Source organism: Tripterygium wilfordii, chromosome 7 (assembly GCF_013401445.1).
Source record: "Tripterygium wilfordii isolate XIE 37 chromosome 7, ASM1340144v1, whole genome shotgun sequence".
NCBI classification, from domain to species: Eukaryota; Viridiplantae; Streptophyta; class Magnoliopsida; order Celastrales; family Celastraceae; genus Tripterygium; species Tripterygium wilfordii.
In genome coordinates, this window is record NC_052238.1 from 14,226,721 (window position 1) to 14,250,743 (window position 24,023).

General features: G+C 34.3%; 2 protein-coding genes across 14 annotated transcripts; both read left to right on the forward strand.

Moving 5' to 3' along the window:
* The first annotated feature begins 670 nt into the window (after positions 1–670).
* Positions 671–13,988, forward strand: LOC120002312 (DNA repair protein REV1). 13 transcript variants are annotated; one of them, XM_038851024.1, is made up of 27 exons: positions 671–953; positions 1,190–1,334; positions 1,545–1,660; positions 1,751–1,827; positions 2,090–2,604; positions 3,183–3,323; positions 3,491–3,623; positions 3,732–3,820; positions 3,947–3,997; positions 4,077–4,280; positions 5,192–5,311; positions 6,238–6,330; positions 6,482–6,541; positions 6,637–6,723; positions 6,914–6,997; positions 7,652–7,724; positions 7,935–8,003; positions 8,219–8,302; positions 8,724–9,029; positions 9,114–9,187; positions 9,898–10,490; positions 10,800–10,860; positions 11,462–11,618; positions 12,299–12,432; positions 12,530–12,583; positions 12,712–12,857; positions 12,931–13,988. In XM_038851024.1, exons 1-23 carry the CDS (start codon positions 733–735, stop codon positions 11,501–11,503), a joined length of 3,438 nt encoding a protein of 1,145 aa, XP_038706952.1. In that variant the 5' UTR covers positions 671–732; the 3' UTR covers positions 11,504–11,618; positions 12,299–12,432; positions 12,530–12,583; positions 12,712–12,857; positions 12,931–13,988. The 13 variants fall into 13 exon arrangements, with proteins under 13 accessions (XP_038706952.1, XP_038706957.1, XP_038706955.1 ...); XM_038851029.1 differs by having other exon boundaries at positions 12,734–12,857; XM_038851027.1 differs by having other exon boundaries at positions 12,740–12,857.
* A 4,517-nt stretch (positions 13,989–18,505) lies between these two features.
* Positions 18,506–19,597, forward strand: LOC120001424. Its single transcript, XM_038849746.1, has one exon. It carries the CDS (start codon positions 18,521–18,523, stop codon positions 19,496–19,498), a length of 978 nt encoding a protein of 325 aa, XP_038705674.1. The 5' UTR covers positions 18,506–18,520; the 3' UTR covers positions 19,499–19,597.
* Positions 19,598–24,023: the final 4,426 nt, after the last annotated feature.

The following is a 24,023-nucleotide window of genomic DNA, read 5'->3' on the forward strand; positions in this document are numbered from 1 at the left end:
TGCTGCATATTTTTTTAAAATTATTTTAATCTCGGGTCCTACGTTTTTGTATTCTAACTGTATTGATATTGAACGGTAATCGAATTGACAATTTATACATTATTTAATTTATATAATTATGTTAATTATTAATATTAGAAAAACATAAAATATAGTATTATAGTCTTTTTTAAGTTAATATTTTTAATTATGATATAAAAATATTTATAATGTAGACTTAAAAATAATTTAATAATAAATTATTCATTATATTTAATTAAAGATTAATTTTAATAACAAAACTTATCATAAAAGGCATAAAATCTAATATTATAAACCTTAATTCAACAACTTTTTTGCTAGCGTCAGTTTTTAGTTTGCCAAATACCCCACAACATATTAAGTTCTGTTTATTTCTATAACTTTTTCGTTAGCATTGAAGATAAATCTTTTCTCTCTATTAAATAACTTAGGTGACGCGTCATTAAATAATAAATTTGGACTGAAAATCAATGGGCCTTGTTCTCACAGACAGGGCTCAACAATCCCGATACCGGAATAGGCCCAGCTAAGAAAATATTTCCAAGTCCAATCTTCCTCGATGTCTCCTTGTCGTTTTTGTTACACGGTCACACTACATAAATGGGTTAATAGATTGCCGCTTCATTTGATTCTGTTCCTTCATTCAGTAGCCAACTGCCAACGCAATCTTTCTCGGCACTCTTTCTTTCTCCCTAAGAAGATAGAAAAAAAATGAGTTCGGATGCGTCGCGCTCTGTGAACTCAGGCCAAAAATCGAAGAGAAGCTTCAATTCGAATTCGTCTTCACACAACAGTAATGTTAGTAACAGGAAGAGGAATAAGAAGAGCAGTAGCCAGAACCAGAAGACCCTAGGAATGGCTTGGGGAGCCAATTCTCTCTCATCCTCTCGCGTATCTTCCTTTCGAAGCTCTCCTTTCTCTGATTTCGGCAGGTTATCTCTCTTTATCTCCTTATTCACTTTTTTTTTCATTTTAATATCTCTGCAACGAATTAACGGATTTCATTAAGGGGTTTTTGATTTCTTTCGATGTCTTTGAATTTTTCATTTTGTCTTTTATACTTAGATGAATTTCAGGCGGAGGTTTTTTTGCTGGTTTGATTATGCGCATTACGTTGTTGTTATGATTGGATTTTTTTTAATGATGTCGCTTCTGATTTGAATTATAGTTATATGGTGGAGAAAAATCGGAAGCTTCAGAATCAGTTTGATGCTGAGGCTTCAACTTCTTCACGCAGTGGTTCCAGTTCCGAGAAGCCAATATTTCATGGGGTTTCGATCTTTGTTGACGGTTTTACAGTTCCTTCTAGCCAGGTTTATTTACTCTCGTATGATTCTTGTAAATCTGTTTGCTATCGTAGAAGTTGGAATAGGACGAGGTGCTGAGAGAGGAGTGAATGAACCCTTATGATAGACGTGAAAAAGTCAAGCCTTCAGTTTTTATTTGATTAGATTTTTAGTAGTTATTAAGTATGGTTTTTGTTACTATACATTTGCATTAGATAGTGACACAAGCTGCTTCAGGAACTTCGAGGCTATATGTTGAAGCATGGCGGTCGATTTGAGAATTACTTTTCGAGACATCGCGTTACACATATTATCTGCAGCAATCTTCCTGATAGTAAAATTAAAAATCTCAGGTTCACTACCTGTCCTCTCTTAAGACTGTTGAAAATGGGTTGTTATGATATTAATCTTATTATTTTTATCTTTTTGATGCATAAATGCAGATCCTTCAGTTGTGGTCTTCCAGTTGTAAAGCCTTCTTGGATTTTGGAATCAGTCGCTGCAAACAAAGTTTTGAATTGTAATTTCATGTGATTTTTTTGGTTTAATAAGATGCATGGTATTGTTTTATTTTGAACATTGCAAATAACAGAAGAGTGAGGTGTTACAAAATCTTTATAAGAAATACAATTTGGGTACGTACTTTTAAAAGCATTACTCCTTGATATTGGGTGGGCATGCTTTGCACCCTCGATTCTCTTCCTTTTCTGATTTACAGATGAGTAAAATAACAATTGCTTAATCAATCTCACATTTCATGAATTTTTGCTTTGCGTTGCTAGGGCTTCCTTTCCAGCTTGATCAGATCTCTGATGACCAACCAAAGTTGTCAGACTTCTTTGTGCCGAAGAGTTGTTTGATGTCAAGAGATGCTTCAAACCATACATTTTGTCATACAAACCTGGATGTTGAGGATTCCTCTGTTAAGGGTGGCACTTTAAAAGATTCAAATTTACATGATGGGGGTGAATCTACAGAACACACAAGATGGATTAGTACAGAATCTATTTGTCCTGTACACGATAATGCTATTGTAACAATGAATATGAACCCAAGTGGTGGCAATAGAAAATCTTGCGAAGGAAATATTTCAGATTTTAGTTATTGTGTTGCAGAAGACGAAACTAGTGTAAAAAGCAATATTCAATCTAGTTCCTGCCAGCCTTCTGCTTCAGTAAGCCACTGCTGCTCAGATAACGAAGCTGCAAAAGGATCAATAAGTTCAAGAATTCTAGACCCTTCTAATCAGCGTCATTCAACTACGGGGGACCCAAATTTTGTGGAAAATTATTTCAAGGTACTAGATTAGAAAAGTGAATTCAGGCACGTCTTTTCTTTCTCATGAAGTTATTTGTATTTTCCGTCCAGGCTTCTAAAATTTCGCTCTTCATATATTTTTTCTATAAATATTGTGGTTTGTTGTGGTTCTAAATAGGAAACATGGAGGTATCTCTTGCTACATCGAATATGGACAATGATACTTTACTTAAAGGCATTGGGGAGAGATATCTGTTGTCGTGGGACTTGTAGGTTAAAAGGCAATAAAATGTTCTTTATCTGAAAATAAGCCAATTAAAACTTCTAATCAGTTATGACTTTATGCTTTGTTGTACAGCATATTATCAATAGTACTTATACTGATTGTTAAAATGTTGAGCAAAATATAGGGTTAATTCTTTAGAGTAAGCCAAAAAGACCAATTATTTAGTATCCAAGTATCTTTGAAGAATTAACGTTATTATTTTCTCTTTTATCTTAATCAATCATTCTCGTTTTTGGAAAGCCAGGACTCAATTTTTACTGTTTAAGTGATCTGGTGTGCCTTCTTTTGCTGTATTCTGACTCAGCTTCTTTGCCTCATCCACTATATGGCAGAATTCAAGGTTGCATTTTATTGGAACCTGGAGGCATCGATATCGTAAGCGTTTTCCCAGCCTCACCAATGGGGTTAAATGTGCAAGTTCCGAAGCGGGTACTTCTCATTCTTGGAAGAATGCCACAATCCACATTGATATGGTAATTTCATATACAGTCTTGATCTTTAATTATCTGAGCATATAAACTAATCAGTAAAAAATGGGTAACCTACATAACGAGTTAGAGGTCTTCTGAATAGTTTTGGTGGCTGTATTCCACTTCCACTTATTTTTTATCTGTGCAATTTTGTTGAAACTTTGCTCCAGGACTGTTTCTTTGTATCAGTTGTCATCAGGAACCGCCCTGAATTACAGAACAAGCCTGTCGCTATTTGCCATTCAAATAATCCAAAAGGAACTGCTGAGATTTCCTCTGCAAACTATCCTGCTCGCAGTTATGGTATGCTGCTCTTTGTCATCTCGTAAGACCTATTCACTTGGTGGGATCTGTATTACTTTCTTTTTTGTCTCGCTTATGTTGAGGTGATATCTGTTCCTGTTCTCTTAGGAGTTAGGGCTGGAATGTTTGTGAGAGATGCCAAGGCTCTTTGTCCCCAGCTTGTCATTTTTCCGTACAACTTTGAAGCATACGAGGAGGTAATTCATACATTAGTACATTTTACTTAATTGATTAGTTATAGTGGGTGAAATGTCTTTGGTTTTCTCATATAGGTTTGGTTTCTGGACCTATCACATATGTAATAGCTCTTTGATGATTTGCAGGTAGCTGATCGGTTTTATGATATCTTGCATAAGTATTGCAACAAAGTGCAGGTCTGCATCAAACCACAATTTTGAAATAAACTTTACATACCCTGTGATTTCTTAATCCCATAAATTTTATTGCATGCAGGCAGTTAGCTGTGACGAAGCTTTTTTAGATTTGACAGACTTGAAAGTGGAGGATCCGGAGTTCTTAGCTTCTGCAATAAGGAAAGAGATCTTTGAAACTACTGGATGCACTGCCAGCGCTGGGATAGCTGGAAATATGCTCATGGCCCGCCTTGCCACTAGAGTTGCTAAACCAAATGGTCAATGCTACATCCCACCTGAGAGGGTATGTTGGTGGACTGTTTCATTTTATGTGCTCTGTCTATGATAACCATCACATTTGTGTATAATGGATTGGTAAAGAGAGGAAAAAGAAACATTTCTAATGTTCTATTGTCTCTCTCTAATTATTTGGTAGCTGTTTCTGGATTCTTTCCATTGGGTTATACACTGTTTATGCATGTGCACCGTTTACGTATCATTCATCACTTATTATATGCTGCTTCTGAATTACTAAGAAAATCAATCAATATAAATCTTATTTTGCAAAAATTAGCATTTCGCAATGAATAAGTAAAATTTACCAGAATTGACAACCAGTTCTCTATGAGAACTGAAACTGATCCCTTGTCTATGATATTGCATTGACAACTTATTGATTCTCAAAGTCTGCATAACTCTTCATTGTTTCTTCGAACATCCATGATATTCTAATTGTTACATAAGATACAATCATCTTGTAAAACAAGTCTCCTTGAAATTGCGGAGAATTTTTACCTTTTGAGTTGGTTTTTACATATGGAAATTGCATTTCTTCTACAATGACAGTGCTAGAAACTGTTTGAAACAAATTTTGGCAGCATTCTTACCACGTAATGCAAAAACCAACAAATTTCCTATCTTAACTAGCCTACTTCTCAACAAACATTCTTTAACTACTAAGCAAGTAAAAGAACCTTTGCCTAGGCACTGTTCCAGCAGATCATAGTCAGGGAATATGTATATATGTGAATTTATGTATGTATGTGCATATATATATATATATATATGTATGTGTTTTTGTTGTGAGTGGTTAAGAATAGGAAACACTTCTCACAATTTCCCCCAATTATAAGAAATTTGATACCCTTTATTATTTACACAGGTTACGGCATGATATGTAACTGTGATATTAGTTTTTTTGTTCACCTCTTTCAGGTGGATGAGCACTTACACCAACTTCCAGTTGAAGCACTTCCAGGAATAGGGCATGTTTTACAAGAGAAACTCAAGCAGAGAAACGTTTCGACCTGTGGACAGTTGCGTATGATATCCAAGGTTTTAGATTTCTTTTGTACAATTCATTGTTTTTTATGCCAAAATTGATCTTTAGCTTTTGAATTAGTTATGCGTTTAGTTCGCTTTGTTAGATGATCAGCTGCAACTTGTACATGAATGTTACATCATTCTACCAATTGACCAGTCACCAACTAGTACCAATGTTGTTATTTCTAATGACATAGCCACAAGTTGCCATTTCTCTGGCAATTATGTTCTGGTTGCCAAATTTGTTGTGACACCTTCCTTATTCAAGATGCTAAAGTAGTTTGCAAATTTCTGTTTAGCATCAATGGTATTGGTATCTTTAATTGCACTAGACACTGGAATTTTTTCTTCCACTTCATCTGACAGGCTTTAGTCCTTTGGGGGTACAATCTTCTCAATTTCCCTGTTATTCGACATTGTTTTACGTAATCTGTTTCAATTTCTTGCTTTTTGGTATTTCTTTCCTATCTACCTTTGTCAAGGGTTAGTTGATGATGAAGATATGATTTTTTAACCTTCAATTTACACTAATGTTAAAAGGAAATCCCAGTTTTTTCTTTTATATTGTATGAAATAGGAAGAACATTAACATAATCAGACATCACTAGTCTATGTTCATTTATGTGAAAAATAACTTAGGGGATGCCTTTCAATTCATCTAAATCTTGTTATTTTAAGAGAGTCAGTTATGCCTTTTTTTTGCTGCTTGAGTTTCTTTTTTGTTGGTTTCCCTTTTTTGGTGCTATCTAGGACAATTGCCAGTCGACATATTTGTTAAAACGAACCTCGAATGCTCTTATTTTCTGTGAAGAACTTGAGTCTTTGACCATATTATCCACTGATCTAGGAAGTTCTTTGATATGCTTTTCAATTCAATTTTTTTTGGTTTGCTAATCTAGATGATAAATATTATTCAATGTGTCCTTTGAAATCTATAGGATTCTCTTAAAAAAGACTTTGGAACAAAGACGGGCGAGATGCTTTGGAATTATTGTAGAGGAGTAGATAATCGGACTGTTGGAGTGATTCAGGTTTGGCAAAGAACATGAGCTTGAGTAACTGCATGCTGTTATCTCAACATCTGACTTCTGCAATTAAAATTTGTGATTCTTGCTCTTGACAAAAAGTCAGAAGATCATCTCAGCCTTTGCTTACACCTTTATGGGATTGTTTAATTTGCAGGAAAGCAAGTCTATAGGTGCTGAAGTTAATTGGGGTGTGAGGTTCAAGAATTTGAAAGATGTTAGTATTCGTACACAGTTGACACTTATAGTCATGGGTTTTGTCTTTTGATTGTTTATTTTAACGGATGAATATTGATTCATAAATTGTTCCAGAGTCAGCATTTTTTGTTAAACCTTTGCAAGGAGGTTTCCCTGCGTTTGCAGGGCTGTGGAGTACAAGGGCGCACACTAACTCTTAAGGTATTTTTCTGTTTACTTTTTAATCCAATTTTTTAATTTTATGTACTGTTTTGTTCCTTCTGTATTTTTTCCTTTTTTCTTACATTCAAAGAGGTATGGTTGTTACCCTAAGTTATGGTAGAATACTCGTGGTGTAACTAATGAACTAATGTCATAAGCGTTCCATTTTCTTTTTACTTTAAAAATGTAGATGAAGAAGAGAAGAAAAGATGCCGAGGAGCCTTCTAAATATATGGGCTGTGGAGATTGTGAAAACTTGAGCCACTCCATCACGGTAACAATTATATGAATATCTATGTATCTATTTATGTATGGAATTTCGTACTCCAAAGTTTTAGGATCTGTTTGGTATCACTTTTGTTACTCGTTTTTTGTTTTAGTTTTCAAAAAATAGAAAATAAAAACAAAAAATATTGTTTGTTTGTATTTTCTGTGTTGGTTTTTATGAAAACCAAAAACAGGTTTTCAAAATTTTTGAAAACAAGAAAAAAAGGTTTTTAAAAGTTTTGGAAACAGAACTAGTTACACTTATTATAGATTGCACTTTCTTTAAGATTTCAGATTGCAAATTACATAGAGATATGAAAACAATGATCAAATATACTTTGGGTTATTGTTTTATTTCTTATCTTTTTTTCTTTCTACTGATGTTTTCAATGGTGAATTACGTTGCAATAAACATGACAAAGGCTGCAGTTATGAAAAATATAGTGGTGTGGATATATTCCATTATTATGAAAATAAAAGCATAAACACACTTTTTTTTTCTTCAGTTTTATGCTTTTAGTTTTTGTTTTCAGTTTTAAGTATTCAGCCAAACAAGTTTCAATTTTATGTTTTATATTTTATGTTTTTGTTTTTTATTTTTGTTTTCAAAATTTTTGGAAGTGATACCAAACACAACCTTAATTGTTTATTGGTGTTATAGCTTCCTGAAGCCGTTGATGATGTGGAAGTCCTTCAGAGGATAACAAAGCAGCTTTTTGGTTCTTTCCACATAGGCAAGTCAGTTGTCTACAAATTTAGTATGTTTTATAATTTTTGTTAGTTTCTGAAAGTGGTAATGGGTTTACTAGTAAATATGGAACATTTATAATGCTTTCTAGCAAGAAAATAATCAGAGGACCTTGCATAAAGCCTGAAGTTCTTGCTGAAAATTCATATGATGGTTGGAATAATTTCAAGTCCAATTGTTGATTAATTTCCTGTAGATGTTAAGGACATTCGAGGTATTGGCTTGCAAGTGACGAAGCTTGAAAGTATCGAGACTTCTAGGCAAGGTATGTACCTAAATAGATAGTGAATTTTAATTCATATTGTGCTAAATGCTCTATGGTTTCCTTTTTTCATTCAAAAAAAAAAAAAAAAACAGAGAGAGGAAAACACTCAATGTTTTCAATTTATCTATTTATTTTTCATATTATATGTTGTGCTTGTTCTTGACAGTAGCTTTCTTGCATCTTTCTGGTAATCAAATTGGTTGTTTGGTTTGAAGGGTTTGAAAGAAATTCTTTAAAGTCTTGGCTTATATCCGGCTCAGGATGTAAAGAAGTAGCAACGAAAGAGAGGGTTGACATAGGTGATGTTTTTTTCTTTTCATTTTAAATCTTATGAAATTGAGACTATATTACAGTGTGGTATTGAGAATTTTATGATTCGTTCTTAGTTAGGTGTACCTAACTGCTGCGTTTATTTAGTGTTAAATTTTTTTTTGCCAATAATTTCTTTTGGGAGGTCTCAGGTCTGAAGTGACTATAGTTGATACTGGTTAAATGCTTGTATTTTCTGATATGTGTTTTGACTAAAAATCTAAACGGAGATCTGCGGTGACTTCAGTTGATACTGGTTAAATGCTTGTATTTTCTTATATGTGTTTTGACTAAAATTCTAACTAGCAAATATGATTTTACTGGGTGTTGAGGTAACAAGAAAACAACATCAATTGATATATTTCTGATTTCTAATGCACCATAATTGCACTAAATTGTTTCACTTCACAGATTGTGAAAAAGCACTGGAACGGAGAATGAATGGAACCTTAGGGAGATTATCCACTGATCAAATTGGGACTTCTGCTGAAATAGAGAATAATTCATCAAATGATGGAGATTGTTTGAACCAGCTTTCTGCTTTGCCACCATTAAGTCATCTTGATATAGGAGTTATAGGGACTCTTCCTCCTGAACTCTTTTCAGAGCTAAATGAAGTCTATAGTGGAAAATTAGTCGACTTCATTGCCAAAAACAAGGGAAAAGGGAAAGAAGTCAGCAATTCTTTATGCCCACTTCCACATGAAGGCGTGGAAGGTTAGCATTGTTACCTTGCTATTTAATAAGTGATGTTGTGATATTTCCCAGTCGTGTCTCATTAATATGTTTATGCCTATGTAGGTCTAAGGAGTAAGGGAGAGGGACCTTCTTTTTCTGACCTGCTCCCCTCAAGACAAATATCTCTGGACGATAAGGTAAGTTATTTCATCTGTTGTCCTTTTCAGTGGCTAGCTTTCTTCTGTATTTTGTCCTGCCACTGCCTTTATTTTACTTATGGATACGATCATATTGCCAATCTTTAGAGAGACTCTATATGTTTTTCCAGTTAAGCCAAATTTCTTAGTCATACCTTGTATGCTGTTAAGAGCATTGGCATGTGTTGCTGTTCAAGTAGATAGTAGACTCAATGTTTCTTTTCTTACGTAGTTTCTGATGTTGCATTGTCGCTATGACATCCGAATGGTGGAAGTAATATGTTTGACAGATAATATATTTGACTTCTGTTTTGGACTTCTGTTGTTGATTCTGTCTATGGTTCCATTTGATTAATAAGGTATCAGAGTTTCTGTTAGCATACTGTCATCTGATTAACACTATTTCTTTGAGTTTTGAAACATTTTCATACAATTAGAGCAAACTTCTTGTCAGTTTCCTTTTTTTTTACCCCATTATTTTTTGATTGATCTGGTTAGTTAATAAATGACAATTGACATCACGTTTCTTTATGAGTGTTTGTATTTATTCGAATGGATTTTCTAAGACTTTGGAGGAGAATGTTGGAACTAAATATTCACTATTGCATTTTCTTGGAAATTAAAATATGTTTTTCTTGAGTGTCACTTCAATGCTTTTTGTGTAGTTTTCTTTGGCACTCTATTGCTATGTGATTAGAATCTCTTGTTAGGTACAGCAATGTAAAGTTGAGGAACTGCCAAGAGTGCCTGTTTCAGGGTCCTATAATGAGGCCATTTCCACGATACATCTTGGAAAATTTGATTTATTGCCGTCATCCTTAAGTCAAGTAGATGCAACGGTTTTACAAGAGCTGCCTGAAGAATTTAAAGTAGACTTACTTCGGATGCTTCCTGCACATAGGAGACAAGAACAAATTTCAGATGCTGCCTTGTGTCCTCTTACGGGAAACTGTGAGGAACCTTTGAGTATTGGGTTAACAGAAAGTCCATCTGAACCAATAGATTTCATTTTGACGAATGATCTTTGGATTGGACACCCTCCACTCTGGGTTGATAAGTTCAAATTTTCTAATTGCTCGGTATTAAATACTCTTGCTGAGGTGTATTACAAATCAGGGTCGAATGGGACTTTATCTCTGGTTTTGCAAAGAACTATTTCAGAATCATTCCATCTACCAGATGCAAGTTCTGAGGGCTGGCATGATGCTATCTACAGCTTATGTGAGCTTATGAAGCAGTATATTAAGCTAAAAACAGAATCAGATATTGAAGAGATCTACATATGCTTTCGTCTTCTTAAAAGGTATGCATTCAGAGTACTAGTTGGCATATATGTGCTGTAAGCTCATGAAGATTAGGCCCTTTCTCATGCATGCATAATGTAGATAATTTCTTTCCTTGTGCATAACTGATGGATCGAAGTTGACCCAATTAATTTTAACATCTTTGGACACTTTTGCAATGAAATCTACATGCTTATGTTCTGCTGTCTGTCATTTCTTGTAGAGATGCCCCATGTTATGTTTTCAATGAATTGTTGCCCAACTTTTTTCAAGCATGTTACCTTCATCATCACTAAAAATATTGATTGGAATTTCCATTGTTGCTTTAGGCTTACAAAAAATTCAAGTTTTTTCTCGCGAGTGTATGACACTGTCTTCCCCTACCTTCAGGTTAGTACATCCATTTTGCTCTAATTTTCTCAATTTTCCTTGATAAATGCGTAGCTTTGGAGCTGTGGCCACTATAATTATTGGGGGTTTACTATGAGTAGCCTGTAGCCTTTATTTAGCTAGTAATTGTATCCACTTTTGAATAATTAGGTATAATATATCTACATCATCTGCAGTTAGTATATGGCATGCTACTTCGTTGCAGTTGAATAATGATTGGGCATGCCTTGGCAGCTTCTCTTATTTTATATATTTGATTGAAGATTATGGTTAGTCTAGTGACTACTTCAGAACTGTTACGATGTTGTTGAGAGACCTTTTGTTGCTGCTTCACAGTGCATATTTTATGCGTACAGTGAGACCCCTGGTGTTGAATGGATAAGATTTCACTCTAATATTTCCCGTGTTTTCAGACATTTTACTATTTCCTCTGGTGTTGAATGAATAGATAGTATCTCCTGCAAGAATTTTGAAGTATTTTTTTTGACATTTCCTATTTGAATTTCCACAATGTTGCCATGTTATCTGCTGCTGTCACAAGGTTTTGGCCTTTTGAGTTTTGTTCATATGCCTGACTTCTTTATCTGAATGTCCAACCCAGGCATTTGTCAGCGAATTCTATGGAGGAAACCTACACATTTAACTCAAGGATTAGTGCTTGAACTGTTACATGTGATTTTTTTTACGCCATCCAAGGTGCAGTTTCTGCATTCTATGGAGCCAATCTTTGAGTCTTGCTGTGAAATTTCAATAATAAGGTGAGATCAAAATCTTTTGGAAGTATAGCATGAACAAAAAATATGGTTTCTAGTGTTGTTGGTTCTTATGCCTAATGTTTAGGAATGGATAGAAATTTCAGTTGAAAGGAGGATACCCCAAATTTTTATTTCAGTCGACAAATTCATTCTGTATTGCTTTTCTTTTCTCAAAATTTATTTTATTTTCTTTATTGGTTTAATGTTTTTCTCTTGTTGCTTTTTTTCTTGGGGCTCAGAGTGAAAGTGGCTTCTGAAATTCTAACTCTATAATAACAGCTTTTAAGTAATAGTGCTGAAGTTTCCATATAGGACTTATCATGTCCTAAATTGTACAATACAAACAACCGCTGAGCATGTTCTATGTTCTATCTGGACCTACAATATTACGTTGTTATCAGAAGGGAATACACTTTGGAGTAAAATTACTTCCGAAAGAGTTTTGCTTCAATCAATTCAAAATATCTGGTTTTTGTACAACATTTGGTGTTTCATAATCTTAGTTTCTCTTCTGTTGTTTTCACTCATGTTTTTTTGCAACTCTTGCATTGTTGATCTTTGACTCACAAATTCATTGGTTTATATTGCAATTTCTCGGTTTATATGGCTCAGTAAAAATCTCGTTCTAAATCCTGTCTTCATTTTATAGTGATATAAGATTGGTAATTTTATTTGTCTGACAGTTGTTCATCATGCGGCACTCTTAGAAGGAGAGAGAATTTTACACGCATTATATCAATAGATCATGTCTCCTCAACCCTGCCTCCATGCCATATACTTTCAAGTCTTACAGGTTACAAATGTAATTTTGGTTGAGGTGGTTCTTTCTTCCTTTTTATTTCTAGTTTCTAGATGAAATAATGAATTTTGGTAATGTGGCAGTGTTTGATCATGTATATTTTTTTATGTCGCAGAGGAGATTGTTGAGAGCTTGGGCTAATACAAGAGGGGTGAATTGTACAAGACAAGTAAGTTCTAACTTCTAAGCACTCCTTTTCTTTATATATATATATATACACACACACATTAGATGACAACATTTCTGATGTTGAAAACAACAAATAAAGAAGGCGATAGAAAATACTGATTCCTGCAGCAACTCACCGGTGTTCTACTAGTTGCAGACAAGTGTTGTGTGGCAATTACAACATTGATAGAGATACCTGGGTACCTAATACCAATAGATCAAAATTCTCATCTGGAAGGGCTCTCAAGTTGTCATCACAAAAACTTCCATAATTGGTAAGAAATTACAGAACAATTATTCTTCAATATTGAAGATGAATTTCATATCAAATTTTGGCACAACTGCTAGGTGGGAAATGCTCCATTAAAGATCAATTTCCCAAGTGGCTTAGAGCTGCTGCAGATAAAAATCGGACAACAGCTACACAAGGGTGGTGGGATGGTCAAGAGTGGCATTTGGCTATTACATGGAGAAGAGCTCTCCCTCAGATAGCAGATAGCAGATAGGCTGGGTTGGAAGCAAAGTATAGATGTGGAACAATCTCCTGCCTCTCTTCATCTAGCACTAGATGCAAAAGTAAATCAAATGACCAATCCGCCTCAAATATAATGAAGTTCTTGTGGAGAGATGTGGCACCGCCTAAGGTGGAAGTCTCCATGTGGTTGGTAATTCAGGATAAGCTGAACACAAGGGAAGCAGCTAGTAGAAAAGGAATCCTATCAGTTAGCCAATATATGTGCAACTCGCATATTGAGTCAAGCAACCACTTGCTCATGCATTGTACATCATCTTGGGGAGTGTCGATCAAAACAGAACCAATTTCTCAAGATTGCACTTGTGAACAGAACAAGGCTTTCAACTGAGAATTATGGAAGATAGGCATTATGAGGAATGAAAAACCGCCATGAGTGATGAGTTTTGAGTCTTCTCAGAAGAATCGGACTTAGAACTTGCAAAGTTACCTTTGTGGAAACGTGCTATAGAGTGCAAGTGGGTCAAGTTTAAGCATCTTGAACTTGATCAATGTTTTACCGGTGTGAGCACCTTTTAGGTGTTGGGTGGCGACAGTGGTATGATGTTACTGATGATGGACTTATTAGGGAAGTTTAATGTCAGGTGCAAAATGTTGTATATAGCCATAACTTTAGGGAAGCTTTTCTAAGAGAAACTTTTAGGGAAATTTTTCGAAGGAAAACTTTAGGGTGTTTTTTTTTTTCCTGAGGAAAACATTTGGTCATTGTCCGTCATATAAATATTCTCATTGTGAAAATCATAATTGGGGTGAACAAATTCTTGTATTCAGATTCAGTGAGAGTTCATGAGACTGCTTTGTAGGTAAAATTTATCATTACTGCTCGTGGATGTAAGATTGGTCCAAGCATGAAAAATTGTTTGTATTTTGTGTGTGATTGATCTTGGTTTTCAATTTCTTTAGATTATTCAATTTGAGTCCGTGATAAATGTTTTTTTGCCTTTAATATTTTATTTTATTATTAGCCGCTTGACATGAGTGAATTTGGGGGGTGAAGAGTTTGTTTGTCATTGGATTGCCACCAATCTCTGTAAATAATTTTTCAAAATGGAACACAATCTCACTAAAAGTAAGCATTCATGAACCTGAATTCAATCTACCACTTCAGACGTCCCCCATCCTGCCTCCAAGTTGGCAGAGGGCATTGTAGGGTAGGCATGTGCCCACTTCGAGGGTGAACGGTATATACATCTGTATGACTGTTCTACAATTGGATTAGAGTAACACATACTTTTTTAGCGCGATCTCTATGACTCTTCTACAATTGGATTAGAGTAACACATACCTTTTTCGCGCGATCTCTAAACCCTAAAACCCTAAACTCTCTTCCTCGTGATCTCTATGACAATTTTTTTTTTTGAAATGGGGAGGGGGGATTCGAATCCTGATTACGAAGGTAATACACATCATTCTTACCACTCCAACTAATGATCATTCTTATCATTTCAACTAATGACCCGGGTGTGTCTCTATTACAATTATGTTTTGTTACGATGTGTATGATAATGTCGATAAAGTGCAAGATTAATATGGGCCGAAAGAATAGTTTGAGCCTTGCTCGAGCCCAGTCCAGCAATAGCCAGGCTTAAACAAGTGTAAATTCCTTCTTGTAACTTGTAAGCGCCTCTGTTTTTTTTTTTTGGTAGACATTTAGCCCACTTTTTGTTCGATCTCAATTTCAAACTAAAGCCCAACCCAAAATTTTCTGCTGGTCAAGATATTGGCCGGGCAATTGACCCTAAAGGCTAAAACCAGATTGTTGACCATGAACTGGTCAAAACTATTTTTTCTTGGCTTTTGAATCGAGTCAAGAAAAATTAGTTGGATGAGCACTTCTATTTAATAAAGATTTAATAGCCTGTTTGGGAGAGCTTATTTTGGAGCTCCAAAATAAACTCTACCAAACACTTAACATAAGTTAGCTTATAAACTCTAATAAACTCCAAAAAAAAAAATAAGCTTCAAATTGAAACTTATTTTAGAGTTTATGTTTGTTTTTTTTTTTTTCATATTTTTTTGTTTCTTCTATTTTATTAAATATAATTCTATAATTTTTTTAATTTTATCTTTTAAATAAAACTTAAATAGATTTTTTTTAGAGCTTATAAACTAGTTTATGCTACAAGTTTCGTCAAACACCTAATAACTTATAAGTTAACTTATTTTTCACAACTTATAAGTTAGCTTATTTTGTCAGCAAATAAACTTTGCCAAATGGAGCCATAATAAAAGTAGAGCGATCGAAATACCTCAACACTTATATTAGCTTAATATTAAAATTTACAATCCCTTGTTATAGAAAGCAAAAATTAATACAACCAAACTACTAGTTGAAGTGGTAAGAATAGTGTATATTACCCTAATAACTAAGATTTGAATCCTCCTCCCCCGTTTCAAAAAAAAAAAAAAAAATTAATCGCAAGAAAAAGATGATAGAATCTCTAACTAAACTGCTCCACCAAAAAGGCGAAAACGTCAAGTTAGGCTTTCATTCGAACGACACTTGTGGTGGACAATTCTTTCCGGTTGTTTTTAGTAAACTCAGATATTTGGGTTGGGCGGCACTATACAACCAAATAGACTTCTGTTACGGGGCATAGGACAGAAAAAGCATGCAGGCACGGATTGGCGAATGAGTTCTATTTGGATTGGGATCGACAAGGGATTTTGACCCATGCACGTTAAAAAATTGCAATAATTCTAGTTTTTATTATTTTCTCATTACAAGTCAAGTTATATTTTTTAGGGAAGTATTTTTAGGAGTCGAGTATATTTTTTATTGAAAAATTTATGATTTATTAGGGTTATCAAGGGTTCAACCTAATATAAATAGACTGTTAAGACTCTTTAGTTGAAAGTTTAGTTTTGAGAATTATAATAAAAATCTAGAGTTTTTTTCTTTTCCTACCATGTTCAATTTTTGATGAACTGAAACTAGTAGAAATTGTTTTTGTTTTATGAAATAAAAGGGAAATTGTTTTCGTTTTATGTGGGAGGAAGAATTTTGAAAAAATTTTATGAAAACTTCCCTCAATTCTCTTCAAATCCTTCCCCTTAATTTTTTTTTTTCTAAACTATTCAAATCCAAACTATGGAATTGGAAGGAAACTACATTTCCCCTCTCTTCCCTTCCTCCCCAAAATGAAGTCATTTGGAGATAATGGATGACTAATTAAGTTATAAACCTATTTTACCCTTGCGCATAATACTTTAACATAAAAATAATGATAAATTAGTAAATTAAACTAATTTTCTTTCATTTCTTTTTTTTTTTGTCTATCCAAACATTAAAGAAGAAAAATAATTATCCTTTCCCTTTCCCACCAAATTTCTCAATCCAAACATACTCTTAGACCATCATATTGGCGACTTGGGCACAAGGGGAAGAAGACAAGTAAAAAATTCTTATCCAAGGCAATGGAAAGTAGGATTGCGTGAATTATCAACACATATCTTCGATGAAGAGGAGGAAGGTTGAACCACGCATTCCTTTAAATTTGTGATTCATGAAGAGGAGTTATCAAGACCAAAGGCTTTTTTTTGATAAGCCACAGATATATTGAAAACAAAAACAAAGACAAAAACAAAAACAAAAGGGCATTCCAGGAGACGGCCTTGGTGGAACAGGATTAGGGGCAATACCCCTAAATTTGAGGAGAGCACAAAAGTATGTAAAACTATTACAGTGGAATGGCAATACTATCAAGACAAAAGTTTGATCATTATTTAGAAGATATGAAAGAATAGCTATTAGAACAATAAGTTGTAAGTGTGGAGAAACCTACTGAATGTGTTGCTATAGAAGGATTTTAGCAAGGAGTCATTGTAGAGCTCCAAACTTGAGTTTATTATTTTAGAAGGGCTCGACGAATGGAGAGGATTTTTTTTTGTTAATGTTGTTTCTAAATTTATTTAAAAGTTCAAGGTGGTCTTGTATGTTGGACACAAAGATGGTGCTCAAGCAAACAAAAAATTTCCTACTTTAACTCTTCAAAACCGAAGGTCGAGTATTCTCCAACAAGGGGATAATGATGCTGGGTCATGGGATTGACGAAGAAAATAGGCGCGAATGAGTATTATTTGGATTGGGATCGACTTTCCATTATAAGTCCCCTAATATCTTTTAGGATAATATTTTTAGGAGCTAAGTATCTTTTTTATTAGGGAAATTATGATTTAAATGAGGTTATCAAGGGGTCTATAAACTTAATATAAATGGATGATTAAGACTTTATTTGACAATTTAGTTTTGATAATTATAATAAAAATCATAGAGTTTCTCTCTTTTTCTATTTCATTCAATTCTTAGTTGATTGAAATTAGAAGAAATTTTTTTTTTTTTTTGTGAATTTTTCATTTGTTTCCCCACGCATTGCACCAACTTCCTTTGTTCAAACTCGAGTGTGCAAAGGCCTCTGATATCAATTGTCAAAATTTTGACTCAATCGCTATGTCACTAACTCTAGAATTGTTCATAAATGTCAAGTTAGGGCTTTATACTCTTGAGTTGGATTTGGGGGACTTCATAATTCCTTAGGATCTACAATTCAAATGTAATGATATAGAAAAATTCAGACAAATTTTCAAATGTAAAAAAAAAGTGTGATGATGTGACACACTCCCAAATCATTAAATTAAAATTGTGGAGTCTCATATTTTAAACAAATTGCGGAGCTCCCGATTCCCCTTCTGCTCACGACAAAAACAAATAGTTAGAATGCCTTAACTTGTTAACCACCTTCTCACGTAAATGTTCGATTGAAAGTTTGGAAAAATTAACGGCATGAGCATAAATTCAACAAAGTCGGGCATGCATATCCCTAGCCAAATCTTATCGGTGGAAATTTCGCAAAGTTAGGTCGTTATATTGTACGCGTTTGTGGACCATGTATATTACACACGTACACTTACATATATATGCACTACAATTTGGTCTTCAATTTGAATAAAGGAAGGACACTTTGGTGTCATAACTGGGTACTATATATATATATATATATATATATATATATATATATATATATATATCTGCCAACCGATGCTGCGGTTCGCCGCTGGCACCTATGTTACCATGTATTTAAGAGTCAAAGTCAACTAAAAATTGACCAAATGTACTCTTTAATCCTATTATTATTTATTCATTCAAGAATCTAGTGATCTCAAGGCCAAACTGAAAGAGAAAATTAACCATTTGAAAAGTATTACACATCAGTATTTCCACTGATCGGGTTTCGCAAGCTAGTTTCTGTAAAAATATATATGTAAGAAAATGGAATGTAAAAAGATATTCATTGTGACTTCTAGATGCAGATATTCATTGTTGTCCACCAAAGGGAAGATAATATTAAAGAAAATACAGAGAAAGGACAGTAAGGGGTTCGGATGATTAGAAGAAAAGTAAAAGATATGCCAAGTGCCGATCAATTTCCATTGCTTGACGTGCCTAAAAACTTGACTAACATCACGCAATATGGTCTTGATGATCCATCTTTCTCAACCCACATTGTCCATTGCCATTTGAAATTTCAAAAGGAGTGGAAGTTTCCAACTATCTATACAGTTTGCCACGACTTGGTCCAATGTAATCTCTACTGGCTAGCCATGTTGCTTACTCTACTGGTGCACCAGACTCTATATAAAGCGTGGAGCAACACCAAACATTTTACACAAGCAACTCTTAAAGACTACACAATGGCTCCTTCTTCTTTTCTCATCTCTGTTCTCCTCAGTTTAGCAGCCCTCCATGGTGCCTTCGCGGTGGAATATGTTGTCGATAACCGGGCAGCAAACCTCCCCGGGGGAATCAAATTCAATAACGAGATTGGCGCTGATTACGCCAGGCAAAGGATGATAACAGCCTCGGAATTTATCTGGCGCCTCTTCCAACAGAACACGGAAGCTGACCGCAAGACCGTGGCTCGTGTGACGCTAGTAATCGACCCAGATATGAAGCCTGGCGAGGTAGCGTATGCATCCAACAACGAGATCCACATGGGAGACGACTACATCAACGGCATTCAGGGCGACGCGAGGGGAGATGACTTCAATGGAGTGCTTTACCATGAGATGGTGCACATATGGCAGTGGAATGGCAATGGGGCGAGTGGGATTGGAGGGTTGATTGAAGGGATTGCAGATTTCGTGAGGTTGAAGGCGGGTTATGTGCCGTCTCACTGGGTTAAGCCAGGGGAGGGCAATAGCTGGAATCAGGGGTACGATGTTACTGCTAGGTTTTTGGATTATTGCAATGACCTTAGGAATGGATTTGTGGCAGAGCTTAACAAGAAGATGAGGACTAGTTATAGTGATCAGTTCTTCGCTGATTTGCTTGGGAAGAACGTTGATCAGCTCTGGAGGGAATACAAGGCCAAGTATGGGATGTAGGAAACTAACTATAGTTAAATGTTTGATGTAATAATGAGCTTCAAGCTGTTTTCACAACTATTAGTATTGAAATAAATGAAGCTTTATATACTATTGTGAACCTCAAGTTTATATAGTGACCAACATTTGAAACAATCCACTATGTATGATACAGGTTACAAAGGACATAAACTGAATTCACTCACTATATTCCTTTGAATCACAAACCATTTTGATCTAGTGTGTGCTTCAACATTGTTGGAGTCCACCTTAGCTTTATTTTATCTCAGAATCCACCTAGTATTTGTGTTGAGACAATCTTGCTTGGAATCCACCAAACTCGAACCCGCCAACGATCTTCAAGTGACCGTCTTCAAATTTGTAATCATATTTGGCGTTTTTCTCTCACAAAAAAACCCTATCTTGCTCACTTATACATTTGATTTATCACTCAAATACAAGAAAGTATGAAACAAGAAATAAAGATACAAAGTTGAACAAGATCTCAGAATATTTTCAATTGCTTTGATTCACTTCTTGGAGAGCAGCCTGTAAATTTATACCTGTTACTCACATATAAGTTGATTGAAAACAATATGATCATGATTTAATCTGACTTATCAATCAGTTTGTTAAATCTCTAGATGATTATCGATTTTCGATTACCACGTGATAAACACTTATCTAAGTAAATATTTTATTACTAGGGGAGATCACAAACAAACTGATGGTCTTTTATCTCAACAAGCAACTATTTCATGTCTTATCCAAATGAGTAAAATAAAGTCAATCTGGTTTGTATTCAAACAATCAAACATGATAATTTAGACGACATATATATGATAAGCATAATCCAATCCATACTTTTAAGAATCAATCAAGAAACAGATAATAATATCTTTTAAGTCATATCCAATCAGAGTAACATACTTCAAGATTACTTCCCTGTAATCACGTAACAAAGTTAAATAAAGAATCTGATTGACCACACAAATGTCATAATCACTAGAATTAAAGTGACCCCCTATCTCTCAAAAGCAATGTTATCAGACTCGACTTGTGCATCGATCGGCGATAATAATTTTTGAAGGTTCAACCAATTGGTTAGAAGGGTCAAGGGTTGAACCGCATGTTTAAATAATTTAATTATTTGTAAATAATAATAGTATTATGCATAAAATCTTTGCTTAATTGTGTGATTTTGTACCAACTATCAAATAGATAACAAAGAATCAAAGATAATTGATTATTTTGAGACATAAAAAATAAAAATCCTATAAAAATGGATGTTATAAAGATGAATATTACAAGCTATAAAAATGTATTTTCTCAAAAAAAATTAAAAATGGAGCTAAGTGTACAATATTTGGGTCATGACAAGATGTAATTGCAAATTTGTATTTGCGTGTAGGCCCATTACTCGAGTCTTTCAATCAAGGTTATTGAAATTGTAAATGAAATTCTGACACATGACAGTCTTCCTTTCTTAGATTATTGTCTTCTAGTGCTCTCCTAGAAATCCCACATCAAAACATTGACAAAAATTAGTAGAAAGTTTTTAATATAAAAATAGCACAAGGGACCGACGTGAAACGTTAGGTGTCATGGGTCCAATTCCGAGACCCAAGGCCCACTTTTTGGCACGGGGGTCTTCCAATTCACACTAAAATTCGTGGGTTTTGACCCGTCAACGTGGGTTAACTGCGTTTACGGTTCAACGCGAGAATCGACCCGGCATCAGTGAAAAATTACAGTTTAATTGGTTTGACCGGCGGGCCGATCTGTGTCTAATAACACTGCTCAAAAGCTTATTGTTCGCGATCTTTTGCATTGGACAAAAGATATTCAAATTTCAATTGTTTGGGATAGAAGTGTTTGAGTTATGGATGATGTGTGTGTTCATATATGTTAGGACTTGTTGTCAGTCTAAAGATTCTGATATGGGGTTGGATCAAATTTGAACTATTCACCAAATGAAATGTGTACAGTATGAGAACACCAGACAATTGGTTCGAGGTTGTCTTTCGGGAAAATGACTTAAAATTTGATAAGTGTCAAGCGACAAAAGCAAGAGATAGAAGACTAACACTGAAATGAAAGAACTCATATTGAAATGAAATGAAAAACAACATATTGCAAGAATATATCAAGAATTTCATTTAGTGATAATACATCCTAGAATGTATTAAGACGTTCTTTATAAGGTAAAATAGAAACATAGGTGCGGAAAACAGTAAATTTTTGCAGATACGGGGTCTTTATTTGACGCAGGGTGAGTGTAAATCTCTCTTGTTCTTCATTTTATAGTCTTCATGGTGAATATGGTAATCTTCAACTCCTGTTTTCCTGACATGATCTGGACATGCTCTATCATGGAGTTCGTGGGGAACTATCCTCTTGCTTGTTACTAAGGTTATTGGGTCAGGACTTTTCATAACCGCAACTTCCTCCAAGTAATGGCCATCAAGGTGGGAATTCCCATGTCATGCTTCTTCAAAGCGGATGTTTGAGACTTTTTAGGAATGGAGAGGCCTCAAAACTCCGATTTCTCCCAAACCTCTCTTGCGCTTTTCCAGTTGAAATCTCGGTTTTTGCTTGACAAATTGTTTTAAATTAGAATTAAAGCGATTAAGACAACGAGTCCTTATTTGTAGCCTTTTAGACAAGGTTTTACAGACATCCCTCATTTCCGACAACTGCCTTCTGAATTTTGCTTAACTAATATCGGATTTACTTGTAAAATGAACAAACAATAACTTAAAATATCCTCGCCCTTGTCATGTGTCCACCGAAGATTGGTACTTTCACCATTGCGAATTGTAGGTCCCTCACTGCCACATGTTAGCAGGTGACTGGAGATCACTTTTGATACAAATAATTAAACATAAAAAATATAAATTTCTTAAAAATTAAATTTAACAACGAAAAAAAAAAAGAAATACTAAAAAAATCCAAATTTTACAATGATAAATTGGGCTGCGCTCCCAAAATGAAATAGGCTATCCAAACCTACTCAATTGTGAATAGAATGGGCTGCTTGGCCCACAGTTGGGGTCCATTTTGGATTTTCAAGGTCAACGACAATCTTGTAATTTGTCAGTTGACTTTAGCCAGGACAATCCGACAATGACCCATTCCTGGCATGATAATTAAAAACTAAATTATTTAGATAACAAAATGTTAGAATGTTCAACATCACCAACTATAACAATAATAGTGCACATATTACCGATATTTTGAAGATGTGAAGGGTAAACAAAAATTATAAATTTTGTAGGGACAACCTCTATTCAAATTAATAAAGAAATCCTCGGATTTTAGAATTAGGAAACCTAGCTAATATAATTGCCATGGCTGGCCACATAAGAGGGGGGACAAAAGTTTTGCAGCTTTTGACGTAAGGAGTGTCGGTGATCACAACGAAGAAGATTGGATTTCGTTTCAAGCTTTCAGCTTTTCCTATGTTTGGTTACTTGAATTATGAATTCTTTTGATTTAAATTTTTTGTATCATAGTATTAGGAATTATTAATCCTTTTTGGTAGGCTTGTGGTGTCAGACAAGTATATACGTTTAAGCTAATGTAAACACAAATGAATTGCTTATAATTATATTTGTGTGATTAAAATTATGATTTGAGAGACAAGAACTAATAGTAATCTTGATATCATCCATGTATTCCATTGTTGTTAATATAATACAACAATACATAACAATACTTTTGTTTTATTTTATTTTAAAAAATTTAATTGCATTTGAAATATGACTTATAGTTACATGTATCGATATTATCTCGACTTTAATATGTAGACTTTTGGGGTTATTTTATGAGACAAAATTAGAGATGAATGTTCATTGATGAAATCATTTCAAGGAGTTATAATGTTGTAAATAGTCATGAAATTTTTTCCTGGGGCACTGTCCGCAAACTTTTCCTCAAAATTTTTCAAATGGATCAAAATGATATTATTTTAATATTAGTCCATCCCAACATCACTTCCTAGCTTTGTCTTTATTGGTGTGTTTAACGTTTGTGAATATTTGATCATCAATATTTGAATAATTTGATGCTAAATTAAGATTGAAAAAAGATGTCTAGAATTTTACTTCTTATAGTAGTGTCATAGGTTGTAAGAACAATAGGAATATAGGGGCATGATTTGTATGGTTGTTACATGATTTTTCATAGAATTTAATGAATTTTCATTATCTAAATAATAATGTTAGGAATAACAGGAGTTGGTATTGAAAATACTTTTGATATAATCAGTAATGTTTTATTGAATACGTTAGGAAAATTGGCTATAAAGATGGATAATAATTTAACAATTTTCAACCAATTTCCGTGGAAATAATTTATTATTATTAATATTGTGTGAATCGTGTAAATGAAAATTTACACAACACAAATCAAACACTCTTATCACAATAGGATGCAACAAGTTGACATTTTTTTTCACATTAATAATTACAATTTTGCTCGTTAAATACTTATTAAATTCGATTGGCACACACTAAGGTCATGACTTTGCCTATGTCAAGTCTGG

What these genes read in the sequence shown, in the direction of transcription:
- LOC120001424 (XM_038849746.1), top strand. Translation starts at nt 18,521, where the DNA reads ATGCCAAGTGCCGATCAATTTCCATTGCTTGACGTGCCTAAAAACTTG.
- LOC120002312 (XM_038851024.1), top strand. Translation starts at nt 733, where the DNA reads ATGAGTTCGGATGCGTCGCGCTCTGTGAACTCAGGCCAAAAATCGAAG. An exon ending in AGTTGCGTATGATATCCAAG is followed by an intron (nt 5,312 to 6,237) that starts GTTTTAGATTTC and finishes TGAAATCTATAG; the next exon opens with GATTCTCTTAAAAAAGACTT. An exon ending in GAAAGAGAGGGTTGACATAG is followed by an intron (nt 8,303 to 8,723) that starts GTGATGTTTTTT and finishes TTCACTTCACAG; the next exon opens with ATTGTGAAAAAGCACTGGAA.